This window comes from Protopterus annectens, chromosome 6.part0 (genome assembly GCF_019279795.1).
Source record: "Protopterus annectens isolate FY-2018-M chromosome 6.part0, PAN1.0, whole genome shotgun sequence".
In the NCBI taxonomy this organism is placed as follows: Eukaryota; Metazoa; Chordata; order Ceratodontiformes; family Protopteridae; genus Protopterus; species Protopterus annectens.
Window position 1 is genome coordinate 455852079 of NC_056737.1, and position 15293 is coordinate 455867371.

The window sequence follows — 15293 nt, forward strand, 5'->3', positions numbered from 1 at the left end:
TTCTTAGCATCCAGCCAGTGTAATTACTAGCCAGTCACTGAATTTTACCCAAAAGGACATTTTCAGTGACCCTTTTTATTTCACTGTCTGATTTCACACTGGAAGAGCTAAAATCAAACCTCTGCACAGTAAGTCTGTTTTCATTTGTTTTATATTCTGAAAAGTCTTGAAACTATCAGAATGTAAAACACCACCAAAATGTCCTTTCCTGGATCTAGCAGATATGGCATCTGCAAATACAGCTAACTTGTCTTGATTAACATACCAGCTAACTTGTCTTGATTAACATACCAGCTGTATCCTTGAATTTCTCAGTTCCTTACTTTCTTTGCCAGGGGTTCTAAATATAAACCAAATAGCAATGAAAGATGAAAGCCTTGTCTAATGTCTGCAAAGAACGATTGAACCTTAATTCTTGTCTCTGACACTGCACATATCTTCCTACTTCTCCCTAATAGGGAATGCAAATGATACCCTTGCTCTTCTCATAACATTCCAGCTGAGTCTATTAAATGCTTTCTCTGCATAAATACCCACAACAGTAGTGTTTTTTTACACTGTGCTTCCCTCTGGATAGTCATTTTTCTGTTCATGTTTTCAAATGTTTTGCTTCCCTCCACAGAACTATATTGACCCATGTCTGTCAATTTTGGCAACATCTTTTCCATTCTCTTAGCTAGTATAGACATTAGCACTGTATAATCATGTTTAAAATCAAAATGGATTTACATGAAGCTGGATCTGAAGGGTTTTTCCACAGATGTGAATATGTTGTAATCAAAACTGTAATCTTTAAGTGTGTGTAGTTTTTCTTTCTATTAATTTTACCAGTTATGTAGTTGTAGTTCTCTTACCAAATGATGCCTTAAAATATCGTTTTGCATTGATCAAGTTATTTTATTGCATCATCCATTAATTTTTTTAGGAGTATCACAGAGTATGACTATCTTCTGGTGGCGTGACTACATATCCTATTTTATACTGTTATATAGATAGATAATGGGGATTTGTGATATTCCATCAACAAGTCACAAAATCAAACCTCATACCATCGAACACCTAAATGTTCTAAACACAAATCATTGAATAAAAAAAAATTTATATTGGTGCAAGCCCTCCTGCACCCTCTGCTTATTAGGCATACTATCAGCTGTGTGATTGCACCATGGTTGGGAAAGTGCAAATTTCTCAAACCCCATTGTTCAGAGATCTTGCTTGAAAGCGAGTACAGTTGATTCTCAGAGATGTACCAGCTTTTTCACCAGTTGATGAAAACAAAGCTCAATAAAACTTGGGTAAGCCACACATGTACGCCCCCCCCCCCCACACACACACACAAATATAGACAAAGAGGGAGAGAGATGGCAAATGAGAAAAAGGAATTGGAGTAAGCAGACATCAGCAGTCTTGCCTAGAGTGCTAAAATAGGTCATGTTTGTCTTGATCTAATAACTAGTTCCCCAGCTCTATGCCTAGTAGATTCCTTGTATGTGGACTCTGCATGTCCTCCCTGTGTCCATGTGGAGTTTTACTGCATGATCCAGTTTCTTCCCATTTCTTAAATAACGTGACATAAGTGAATTGGAGTTTTTCTAAACTTCCTTATGTGTGTGTTTGTGTGTGTCTGTCTGCGTCTGTATAGGATGCTTTCTGTGATGGTCTGGCATCATTCAGGATTAGTCCACTGGCTTATGCTCGGTAGGTACCAGAGTGTAAGCGTCAACTCTCCTTTGATCTTGAATAAGATAAAGGGGATATCGGAAAAATTAAAGAAATATTTCCTAAATTTTACACAGTATGTATATTGTAGGCTTATCAGTTTGAAATTTGCAGAGTGTAATTCAAGTACATCTTTTTTGATAACTATACAGTTACCTTTTTTGTATGTCATGCAATATGGTGCTTCCTGGGGACTAAGTCTAAGTAACAGAAATAATGACTCTACTTAGCTATCCCTTTATCCTGCTTAAAATGTTTTGTTAAGGTGCTCTAACTGTTTGTTCCCTTGTTTTTGTTTACATGATTATGAAAATTATAATCATCTTTCACTTTGGTGTCAATGTCTTTTTCAGATGTACCAATGAATCCTTTAATTGTTACCCTGTTTTATTCAGCTATACTTGCTGAATTTCTGTCAAGTTTTATTGGAGTTTTCTTCCCTAAATCTTACTTCGTAATTCTACCTTCCAGTGTATTTTTTAAATTATCCATTTGCTGGCAGTATACTATAGATCATGCCTGTAATTTTATCCATCTCCAAATGGCTGTTTTAATTTAACATTTAGCAGTATATTCAAAAACGTTTTGAAATTGAGTTGTTAGTGTTTACCATAGATAGCAATGTTATGGTTTGAGTGGTTGCCACCATTAAGTACAGGCATATGTTACATTGGCTATGAGAGGTTATTTAAGATTAAGGCAGGAGTATTGTATCCTCCAGTTAAAATTCTAACAATTTTTCCAGATTATTTTATTTATTTATTTCCAGTTTGATGACCGGGAAGTCCATTGGGCCAAGCAGAGCTTATTTTCAGTGGAGGCCTGGGGAGAAAAGCTCCAAAAGCAGTTAACAGAATATAACATACGTACAGTATGGAATATACAGTATGCAAACGCATAAATATACAATTTAAAATACAAATACAAAAATACAAAATCAGGAAATCGGGGAGTATACGTTTAAAAACCTCAAATGTGAAAATATAGATAAAGATAAAAGTAATACAGAGAATATAATTAAAAGTACAACTCATAAAGTGTTTATAAAGTTTAGTGTTTGTTCTAACAATAATGTTAATGATCAGAGGTGACAGTAGATGAGATTGAAGGGAGGTTTGAAAGAGGCGACAGTGTAATTTAGATGGGAAGGGAGCTGGAACAGTCCCAGCTTGAGGTAAGGTAAGAATAGAAGAGAGATTTGAGTGGTTGTGAGTGCAGCGGAAGGGGGGATTCCATAGTTTAGCTAAGGAATGTGATAGAAGTAATTGGCCAGGAGAGCATAGGGGTTTATAGATTTTTAAGGAGGTTTTGGTTTTTAGATCTAAGAGTACGACTGGGGAGGTAGGAAGTTAAGATAGATGAAACAGAGGGGCAGATGGAGGGTTGGAATATGTGTTTGTGAGCAGTGGTGAGTTGTATGAAGTTCAGGTAATTAGGAAGCTCAAGCCAGTTTAGCGAGTGGTGAGAATGGCAGTGATAGGTGGAATATTTGGACCCTGTAGCAAATTTACAGACTTTGTTATAGCAGGCTTCCAGTTTGTTTTTTTAGGCTAAGCTGGAAATGAGTAAATAGAGGGGCACACCATACATAGAGGGGAGCAGGTAGGAGGAGGCTAGAGTACATCTGGCAGAAGCAGTTAGATAGCGATTTTGTCTATACAGCAGACCTAGTTTTTGGTGGGGGGGGGTTATATTATTTTGGATGTGAATATCGAATTTTAAATGTTCATCAATGGTGACTCCAAGTAGTTTGGTGTGAGGTACAGTTTAGATTAGAGTGTTATTGTGGCTTTTTATTTTAAAGAAGTTTTTGTCTATGGTGAAATTTCTCGAAGGAAAGAATATCATGATTTTTGTTTTGTTAGCATTAAGAGCAAGATGGTTGTTTAGCATCCAAGTTTCTGTATTGGCGAAGGCTGTTTGGGTTTTTTGAAGGAGTGCAGAGGGAGAGTTTGCTGCACAGATGATTGTGGAATCATCAGCATACTAGATCAGTGTAGCATTATCTATGGATTTGTGAAAGTTATTAATGAAAATATTGAAAAAGTAAGGGGCCAAGAATAGAGCCTTGGGGGATGCCAGAGGGATTGTTGAGAAAGGCCGAAATGGAATTTTTCCATTTAACAGCTTGTTGTCTATTGGAGAGAGAGCTTTTTTTATTTTTTATTTATTGTTTTATTATTTTCTGAATAAAATCCAGGAAAGTCTGTGAGTAAATATTATTTGAATGCGTTTTTTTCCCATTTTATACGTGGAAAGTTAAAATCTCTCATAAAAAGGTATCCTGTACTTATGTAACTAACCTCTCCCTATGAGTATGTTTTTTTATCACCATTCACTACATTACCCCTATGCATGTATGGTAATATGTTTAGACAACATGCAGATTGGCCTGTCTACCTGCCTGAAGTATAAGTTTGCTTTTTCCCTCCAAAACTGTATTTATGCTTATTCTTGGATTTTCCAGTGTCTTTTTTTCTTCTTCATATAATCCATTTATTTTTCTTTTCAGGTTAAAAATTCTGTTTTCCAGTGCACTGGTGACATCAAAATTTGAAATTACAATTCCTTTAGGTCTTTGGTATCCAATGAATCCCTTGAAGTTCACATTTCGAAGGCTTTTTGGAAAAATTAGGTGGGTAAATATAAAGGAAGCACTAAAAGGAGCATTCAGTCCAGAGTTCCCTTTGTCTTAGTTTTCATCTGACTGTAACTGGTGAAGAAGAATAATGACAGCAAGGAATATGTCTTTGATACACGTGTGTTTTCATAATTTGTCTTTCTTGCAGGATCAATCAACTGAAGTACACGCTCCAATTACCTGTATGAATCTGGCTGAAGCAATACATTCTATCTAAAAAAAAAACTAAATCATTGTTGCCTGTGCAACTCACTGTTGCCAGATGACGTAGTCTGGCTCCATTTCAGCAACACTTCTGTGCACTCTGTATATACCTACAAATGTCATTATGAGGTGTCTACTTTTTTTGTTAATCTCTATATACTCATCAGAACTTATACTGTTGCTGAATGATACTGTCATGTTTTATATTAACTTACAGGTATTTCCACAGTAGTAGACATTTTTCTCCTCAGACCTTCATTGCAAATGTCCCTTCCACATATGGAAATGCCTGCTCGACAGAATCCATAAAAAGCTACAGTAGACTTATTTGTCCTTTACCATCCCTTGCGGTTTGAATATATAATTTGTCTTGGTAGCCCATATTTGTTCGTGACCAGAGATTTTGTCCATTCAAATAATCAGACGTACAGGCACAGTTATATATATATCTTATTTTGCTGATGGTGAGATTTCTATATGTGGAAGCTTCATAATTTTTTTTTCACAGCCATTATCCTGTACATTTTCTAGAAATCATTCTTCTTTGAATGTTCCTGCCAGGGTTTCTGACCTGGTGTTAAGCTATAGCAGTAGAGTCTTTTTTTAAACCTAAACATCTAGCAGTGATTCAAGTGCTGTACGACAGACCTGGTGGCACTATGTGTTGGGGCTGTCAGGTTTTGGGAGGTGGTCAGATATTCATCATTTAATCATTACTGCAGTAGCCTTAGCTGTACGGGTTTTATCCTGCAGAGGATATAACAACTGGACTGCTTCCAAAGCTTAAGGGTGCCTTCCATGAATCAGACAGCTCAAGCAGAGTTGTAGAAAATCAACACTCGGACCTTTCCTGCCACTGAAGATTGCTTCTCTTACAGGCTTTCAAGGATCAATGATCTTCATAGATACACAGGTGTTCATTAGGCTAATGACCACTAAGGCCTTTTTGAACATAGCCATGCATCCAAAATCTCTGACAAGTTCTCATAGTTATTTCATGTCATGTCCATTTGAGCCTATGTCACATCTTACAAAACTTATTGTTTTATTGAAAGCCCTCAAACAAAAAAACAAACACACCCCCAATACACCCCAAAATCTATTAACTTAATACTAACGGACACAATTATATACATCTTCAAATACTGAAGTTTTACCCATCTAATAGGAACAAAAGTCCCAAACTGACAGCCACTCTCAGACTTAAGTTAACCTGAAAGAAATATTAAACATGCTAAGACGCATGGTGCAGCCTGTGCTTCTACTAAATGCTAATTGGTTTTGTCTTTTTTATAGCTCTCCCAGCTGAGAAAATCCCTGAATGCTTTCAGAGAACATTATGTCCTAGCCAATTTCTCTTCTCAGTTTTTTCTTCAACCAGTCACTCTCCACCAGCCTGTAGCCAGTTTCACTTTATCAGATTGTCTCCATGGAGACAAAAGAAGCAGGCAACCAGTTTCTATTTATCAGATTGCTTACATGGAAACATGAAGACCAGCTGCAGAATTGCCACTGAGTATACATGCATTTGCTAGAAAAAAGCCTCATGATATTCAGTATTTTTTCATTTACTTGCTTACTCTTAAAACCTGTTACTAAATCAATCTAAGGTCCTTAATCCAGTCATTTCCCCATGCAAAAATGGAAAAGGCACATTAAGTTTTCTTCTGTCATGCCCTTTTAACCAGACTTTTTTCATTGCATTGCCTACATTTCTTAAAACTGAACAAGAAAAAAGAAAGAAGGGAGAAAAAAATACAGCAGCACCTGTTTACAATCCTCATTACACTTGAAAATAACTGAGAAAACATTACTTTATAGCTGCAAAGAAAACCATACACCATAAAAATAGTGCTAGTAAGAAAAAATGTCTTTACTTACAGTAAACTTTCTCCCTTCTCTTCCCCTCCCCAAAGCATTTGTTTGAACATTAATGACATGAAGTAGAGCATATGTTTGAGTCCCACAGAAGCCCAACAAATTCTGAAAACATCCAGTATTGCCAGATTTTCTTGTTCTGTCATATTTCACACACATAATTACTGCATTGTAATCCCACATTGTTACTGGTTTTATTACTGTTCATTTCCATCTTCTAAATCATGTCTCTGCTTCATTTCCACTATACTCTCAATTGTTTTTATCAGCTCTTGTGCTCCCTTCCTTTACTTCCAACATTTTCTCTGTTTCACAGCTCACTTTTTGTTGGACAAACTTTTGTATTTCCTCCTTAGCATGTACTTATTCAAAAAGTTATTTTGTCCCCCCAGGGAAGAATACTTTGAAGCAGGTGGGTACAGCAGTTTGAATCTCACATCTGCATCTCGACATTCCCTGACAAATGGAATAAATTTGCTTATCGTCTGCATGGTGTACAGTGAGTAATCATTCTCCACAAACACTCCGGTATCTTCAAATTTTAGTACTTTGTCCTTCTGCCTGTTTTGTCAAAATCAACTCCTCCAGCTGGTAGAAATGCATCTTTGCTTTATCATAGCCAGGTTCTGAGCATGCACACGATGTGCCCTTTCAATTAACTTTTGCTGTGGAATACCAGACCAGTTGCTTATTTGTGCTTTCATAAAATTAATGCAGTCTGTTCCTTCCATCTTCTCTGGTATAGCTGAAAATCTCAGCTTTCCCCTATATGCCATGCTCTGTCCTTTTATTTTTTTGAAATGTCTCTTCCTGAGCAGTTTTATATTCAGCCAGGCTTTTCATCATTTTGACCTCTGAATTTTGCAGCTTTATCACCTCATCTGAATATTTGTTTAAAGATTCTTCCATTTTTTTCCAGCTTTTTATTGTTTGTGTTGATATACCCCATCAGTGTTTTGTTTATTTTTAACTAGGTCTGTGTGCAGTTGTCTTGTAACTTCCTGTAGGTTACTGGAATTCATGTCTGGAGTTTGCATTGTTTTTTTCCTGAACAGCTGCAGAACTTTCCTCCATCAGTGTTTCTTCCTCAATTTTTGTAGCAGATTTTTTCCAGGTCCGCTGTATTTATTTTTTCCTTGCATCCAGGCAGTACACTTATTAGCCAGTTACTGAAATTTACCAATAAACACAAGTTTTCCAACCTAATCTTCTGAGTTTCTGTTTTCACACTGTGCAAGCTAGAATTAAGATGTTACTCAGTGTGCAGCCATCTTAAAAGCCCCTCATTTGTGAAGCTCTTATATTAAAATTTATGTTTGCTTCTTCTGAGAACATGAGGAATATTATGGCATCTGTTTCCTCTTCTGAGGGAAAAAACTCTATTTAACCAAATCACTTATGTTTCTCGAATGCTACCCACTGTTTGAAATGTGCTTTGGGTCTGCTGATTCCACTTCCAGGGCTACTTGCAATGGAACTATTATGAAGAGGTTTGCTTTGGTTGCATATTCAGAACCTTCCAGAAGCTGTCAAAGTTGAAAATTTAAATTTGTCCGTAGAGTGTTAGATTTTGGACCTTCTGCAGAGGTCCATAAATGTGTGATGAGAGCAGTAAGCTAATTCAAGGAATCTCTTAGATTTTGAAGCCTATCTTCACCAAGTTTGTTGGGGGTTAATGCTACCTTTAAACCCTTTTTTAAGAAGCAAAATAAACCCAGGAAGTTCCCATCAAACAAAATTTTAAAAACCAAAGGCAAGAGAGTTCTAAAAAGAAAGATGGATACTCCACCAGAACAAAGGGCAGTCTAACAAGTTTACCTGCAAGGCTCCCCGCCCCATTCCCACCATGGCAAAGCTTTAATCTTTCCAGAAAGTCTGATCCTCCATTTCTTGCTTTAGCAACAGGTAGTTTCAGACAATACCATTAAACAAAACAAAAGGACACAAAACACACAACACCAAATATGCAAAACAGTAAATCTGTGCTATTACCTAATCCTTATGCTAACCAGCGAGCATTTGTACATAACACACCAACAACTATAACCCTTTCAAACATTCATTTTCCTGCACACTCCTACTTACAAGCACTAAAAAACTGAGCATTCAGTCTAATGTGCTTTCAATATTTTGTGCTTTAAGTGTTTCACCCCCTCAAAAACATTTAATTCAAATGAGCTTTACATATTTTAAGTGATAACCGTCCTAGCATTGATCATTTCAGGGCTTTAGCCTCCCTATCTCAGTTGGCATGAAAGCTCTGAAGGACTTTGTGCCCAAACCACTCTTTTTCTTCAGGTCAGCTGAAGCTAAATAACAGTCTTGACATGTGCAAGGTGCCTGTTAAGTTTTGGCAGCTGTCTTGCTGTTCTGTCCCTAATAGGACATAACCCATGTACTGCAGCAGTGACCAATCTAACATCTACTGTTATGATGTTTACTTACGCAATTGTACTTTCTCTGCTGATATGTATGTGTAAACAAAAAACAATCCTCTTCCTTCAGTGTTTTACTCTGTCAAACAAAGAGCAGAAGGGGAGTGTTACTGCACCAAAACCTCTGAACTGTAAGGTTTGCCAAGTAAATCCTTCCATCTTGCCAGAAGCTAGATCGCCTAAAACAAAACAAAAAAAAAATTGTGTGACCAAATAGAAGAGGTTATTTGTCTAGTGTATATCTAGAGATATATACCCAAATCAGTGATCAGAACTCTTTTTGAAAGGTCTTTTTTTTACCCCTCGATCAAGGTGCATCATTCTACTATAGTGGCATGCTACCCTCTGAGTCTTTCTTTTTATTTTTTCAAATTTTGTTTTCAACAGGAGAAGTATGTTTACAAACATATTTACACATCCCCATGTATTACATCCTACTATGTGTTTTGACATTGCCAGCATTTTCAGTTTTAAATGCGTGTACCCTTTGCCATTTTTAATTTTGCATACAACTTTGTATTGTATCTTATGTACAAGGGTGATAAGTATTGTTTTTCTTATTGTAGTATTAATCCCTTTTTCCCACAGTAATTTTACCTGTGTTGACCTAGTATTTTTGTGATTTACCAGATTATACATTTTCATTCTCCTGCATCTTCTTAAAGTGATTGAACATACTGATCCCATATTACTGATTGCAGTCTCACTTTTTCATTTTAGCATTCGTTATTTGATAATAGTGCTGCCCATCAAATGACAGGTACCCATTATAGGGACATAAGATAAAGTATTTAGGTGTATGGATTAAAACATTTCTGTTGTGGCAGCTAAGGATATGTGGGAAGTGAATGAAAAGATTATACACAAACTGAGAAGCTTGAATATGTTGAGTATGGATGCAGATGGTGATATACAAGTAGTGAAAAAACATTTAGTCTCTTAAGTCTTACATACGGGTCAGGCCTGTTTTTATCAACCAGGTGAGAAGTTGGATATGAAAATTAGAACTAAAAAAAATGTATTTGCACAGGGAAAAGAGCAAGAAACTTAAAACTGTCTCAAAACATTCCTTTTCTCGCTTTATGAAGTACAGAATGTCATCTGCAAATAAGGCTATTTTTCTTGATTGCCATACCATTTTTATCCTTGAATCTCAGAGTCTCCTTTTTTTCTTTGCCAGTGGCTGGAAGTATAAAGCAAAAAGCAGAAGTAAGAGAACACTTCTTTCTGTCTGATTCTTCTGTTCAGACACAGCTTGACTGAGATTAACTTCTCCCCACCTTAATTCTTGCCTCTGACGCTTCATATGTCTTTGTAATTAACCCCATTATTCTATCAGGAAACACAAATGCTGCCATTTTAATACTCGTAGAATCCCAGGGCTGCGGTAACTGGGACTGTACTTAGAAGGCATGCTTGGCTTAAGGAGCAATCCTTGCCAGATCATGTTAAAGCGAAATTACTGGATGCTCCCTTAAATCAAGACCGCCTGTTTGGCAACAAGGCAGAATAAGTTCTTAAAAAGATGGAGGAAAAAGCTAAAGCTATGAAAACTGTTAAAGATTTTTTACAAGTACAACCTCCAAGATTTAGTAGGCATTGGCCTTCTAAGAATTGGTCCTTTCCTGCCTCTTCCAGACCTTCTCAGTCCAAACCCAGATCCAGCAAAGCACCCAGGTTTCAGTCCCAGGGGACGTACAGGACTAAGCAGTGGGATCCCTCCACTTCCAAATCTGGGAGTAATAAAACTCCCCCTAAGGTAAAAACTGTCTCAATGACTTCTTTTTAAAACTTCCAAGCACTTCTCAACTGATTGCCCCTTTGGGGGGAAAGATTGCAGTTCATGCAAAGAACTGGGGACTCGTTACCCAGGACAAATGGGTTTTAAATATAGTATCCCAAGGATACAGATTTCATTTCCACACGTTACCAACTCCAAGCGGTTGGCCGGATCAACCTCTAAATCAGTGGGCAGAGGCCCAAAAGCAAGTACTCTCTCTCTTAAGTATAGGGGCTATTCAGTTGGTACCAGAAGAGGAAAAGGGAAAAGGTTTCTACTCGACATTTTTCACGGTACCCAGAAAAGACAATCCATGACGTCCTTTCTTGGACCTGCCTACTCTAAACACCTTTTTGGTGATTCCAAAATTCAAGATGCTGAGTCTTCACCAGTTGCTTCCTATGCTAAGCAAAGATGCCTGTTTGGTATCACTAAATTTAAAGGAAGCATGCTTGCACATCCCAATCAGGGAATCTTGCAGAAGATACCTATGCTTCAAAGCAGGCTACACACACTATCAGTTCTCTGCACTGTCCTTTGGCTTATGTACTGTGCCCAGGGTATTCACAAAGTACCTAGCTCCAGTCACTGTATTTTGCAGGCAAAGAAATATTCAAATATACCAATACTTGGACGATTGTCTAATTCAGGCAGAAAAACAGGACATACTTTTCAATCATCTGGCTTTTGTACAAAGGGTGCTAACTTGTCTGGGGTACACCATAAACGAAAAGAAATCACACTTGGTACCCACTCAACAAATTATATTCCTGGGAGCAAGCTTGATTACAACTTATGACTTTCCTCATGCCACAGAAACAAATTCACTTGACAACCTACTTCAAACAATTGGCCACAAAAACCCTATCTGCAAGGCAAATACTACAAGCTATGGGGTTCATGGCCTCCTGCATTCTTCTAATTCCATATGCAAGGCTGCATATGAGGAAACTACAATGGTATCTAAAAACCCTATGGTGTCAACATTCTCAGGATCTAGAAGCAATGATTTCTATCATTCTTTGTCTACGCCTAGAGGCCCTTTGGTGGGCAGAGGCCTGCCACCAGAACAAGGGACTACCATTCACACTACCCCCTGCCGTCCAAACCCTAACAGCAGACACATCAGACTATGCATGGGGGGGGGGGCACACCTGGCAGGGAAGTGCATTCAGGGCAAATGGAACCCAATTCAAATGCACCTTCACATCAATCATAAAGAAATGTTAGCTGTACAGAATGCTCTGACAACCTTCAAGGACCACATTCTTCCAGGACAATTAATGGTAAAGACGGACAACACCACTGTTATGTGGTACATAAACAAGTAGGGAGGTACACATTCTTACCCCCTCTGCAAGACTAGCCATGGCACTGTGGAAAACAGCCTTGAGCTACCAAGTGCATCTACAAGCTCAATTCCTGCCTGGAAAACTAAATACACTGGCAGACGGACTAAGCAGAAACCTCGTGGACCCATATGAGTGGAAATTGGAACCAAGGATTTTCAACATGTTGACAAGCAAATGAGAGAGCCCAGATATAGACCTGCCCCCCCCCCCAGAACTATCAATTGGAAAAATTTTGCGCAAGGACTAAGGACTCCCCACAGACAAGCTTGGAAAGTGGATGCTCTGTCCTTCAGCTGGAAAAAAACTATCTGTTTATGCCTTTACTCCTCTGCCTCTGCTCTCCAAAGTACTACTAAAGATCAAACAAGACAAACCCAGGATGATTTTGATTGCACCAGCCTGGTCACGCCAACACTGGTAACCCCTCCTGCGCATTGTGTTACTGGTGGCCCCATGGCACCTTCCTCAGACTCCTACCCTGCTGTCTCAGCAGGAGAATCCGATTCCGCACCCTCAGCTTCAAACACTGAACCTAGTAGCCTGCCTAATTACCTAAGCTCTCCTTCACCATCCCTCAGTAAACCAGTGATGGATGTCATTTTAGAGGCAAGGGGGCCTAGTTCTAGAAAATCTTATGCTGACAAATGGAAAAGATTGTGCCTGGAACCAATCTCAAGGGATGAGCACAGCAGTGCCCAATTTACCTCAGATTTTACAATACTTAACTGAGATGCTTCACAAGGGCCTGTCTTTTTCCTCAATAAAAATTCACTCCTCAACCATTTCAGCTCATTATAACACAGAACCTCCCCTCTTCTCTCATCCACTGCTCAAGCAGTTCCTCAGAGGAGTCAAAAATTTAAGACTACCCAGCAGAGCTCCAACTCCAGCCTGGGACCTTAACTTTGTATTGGATAAACCCACCCTTCCTCCTTCGAGCCAGCTGCTACTGCAGATTTAAAATTCCTTTCTTGGAAAACAGCTTCCCTTGTAGCCATCACTTCAGCAAGAAGGGTATTTGAATTACAGGCCCTTATGGCAGTGGAGCCTTTCATCATCTTTCATGCGGACAGGGTGTCCCTCAGGACCAATCCCTCTTTCATGCCAAAGGTGGTATCCAGTTTGGCCTTTAATCAGTCCATTCATTTGCCAAATTTCTTTCCTAATCCACAGAACAAAGGGGAACAGATACTGTACTCCTTCGATGTGCACAGACAACTTAGATTCTACTTGGACAGGACTAACCCGATGTAGGACCCAAGACTGTGTTAATCAGACCGACTGGGGGCTACTGCAAGCAGATAACCCAAATGTAATGACTGCAACAGTGAATACACTCGAACATCTACATTTATGGTAAGTGTACACAACTGTACTTTCTTACAACACATGTTATGCTATCAACTTTCTAAGTTTATAAGAGCATTATTTAAAATGTATCCCTATTTTTGTCTTTGTTCCCTTTTTGGCTCCATCCAGATTTCTTGCACTAAGTGGTATGTTCTGCAGCTGTTAAGCAAAAAGCAATGCATCCACCAGAAATGACTTCCAGTACTTCCAGTAACTTACAGGATGATACAAGACAGCTGCACACCTGATTAAAATAAAATAAAATAAACACAGATGGAATATATCAACACATAAAAGAAAAAAATGGAAGAAGCTTTAAACAGATATTCAGATGAAGTGATAAAGCTGCAAAAATCAGAGGTTGAAATGAAGAAAAGACTGCTTAGAAAGAGATGTTTCAAAAAATAGAATTTGAGGACAGAGCATGTAGGCAAAACCTGAGATTTTCATCTGTACCAGAGAAGCTGGAAGGAACAGACTGCATTCATTTTGTGAAAGCACAAATAAGCAACTGGACTGGTATTCACAGCAGGAGTTGTTAGTTGAAAGGGCATACTGTGTGTATGCGCCAAACCTGATTATGAGAAAGCAGCCTAGACTTTAATAGTAAAAATGCAGTCCTACCAGTAGAAGTTGATTTTGAAAAAAACTGTGCCAGAATGACAAAATGCTAAAAGTGGGAGACAGAAGAGTGTTTGTGGAGAATGATTACTCCTCTTCTGCATGGTGTACAATGAGTTATTTCATTCCACTATTCAGGTAATGTGATGCAGGTGTGAGATTCATACTGCTGTACCCAGCTGTTTTCAAGGTATTCTTCCCTGGAGGGACAAAATCATGTTTTGGTGAAGGACATGGTAAGAAGGAAATACAAAATTATATCCAACAAAAAGAGAGCTTTGATACAGAAGGATATTCTGGTTCTTGTTCTTCTGGTAATAAAGTAGTAAAGACCCCAGAGAATATTGTACCTGTGAAACCCTTTCCACTGTTTCAACAGAAAATATTGGAGAGAAGGAAAGGAGCAAGAGAGTTCACTATAAGAATGGAGAGTGCATTGGTAATGAAGCAGAGATGGGATTTGGGAGATAGAGATGAACAGTTAAAAAAAAGACAGTAACTTAATGTGGGATTACAGTGCAATAATAATATTTGTGAAATATGACCGAACAAGAACATCTGGTAATATTGGAGTTTTTCGTAATTTATTGAACTTATGGGGTTCTAAGATATATCCCCTACTTAGTCTCATTAATGGTTGAAAAAATACTTTAGGGAGGAGAAGAGAGGGGAGAAAGTTAACTGTAATTAAAGAAAACATTTTTTTTTCTTAATAGTACTATTTTTGTGATGTATGATTTTCTTTGTATCCTATAAAGTAAGGTTTTCTTAATTTGTTTTTAAGTGTAATGTGGATTGCAAATAGGTGCTGCTGTTCTTTTTTCCTTCCTTTCTCCCTTCTCTCTTTCGTCTTGTTCAGTTTTAAAAAATGTAGGCACTGCAATGTAAAAAAAAAAAAAAAGCCTGGTTAAAAGAGCATGACAAAAGAAAAATTAGTGTTTTTTTATCATTCTTGCATGGGGGAATGACTGGATTAAGGGCCTTAGATTGATTTAATAACGGGTTTTAAAAGTAAGCAAGTAAATAAATAAAAAATATTGACTATCATGAGGCTTTTTGTCTAGCAAATGAATGTGTGCTTAGTAGCAATTATGTTTGTGGTCCTCTTGTCTCCATGGAAACAATCTGATAAAAATAAATTGTCTGGTTCTCATGTCTCCATGGAGACAATATGATAGAGAAAATAGCTACAGTCTGGTGGAGAGTGATTGGCTGGGGGGGTGAAAAGAGCAGCTGGCTAGGAGATAATGTTCTCTGAAAGCACTCAGGGGTATGCCCAGCTGGAAGATCTATAAAGATGAAACAAAACCAGT

The 15293-nt window shown here is 38.1% G+C and overlaps 1 protein-coding gene across 1 annotated transcript in view; it reads left to right on the forward strand.

The window, feature by feature from the left end:
• Positions 1 to 15293, forward strand: part of KNL1 (kinetochore scaffold 1) — a 289758-nt gene that overhangs the window by 249437 nt on the left and 25028 nt on the right. The window contains exon 6 of the mRNA XM_044073731.1: positions 4232 to 4354. Within this exon, the coding sequence (XP_043929666.1) occupies positions 4232 to 4354 (123 nt within the window). The remainder of the gene's footprint in view (positions 1 to 4231; positions 4355 to 15293) is intronic.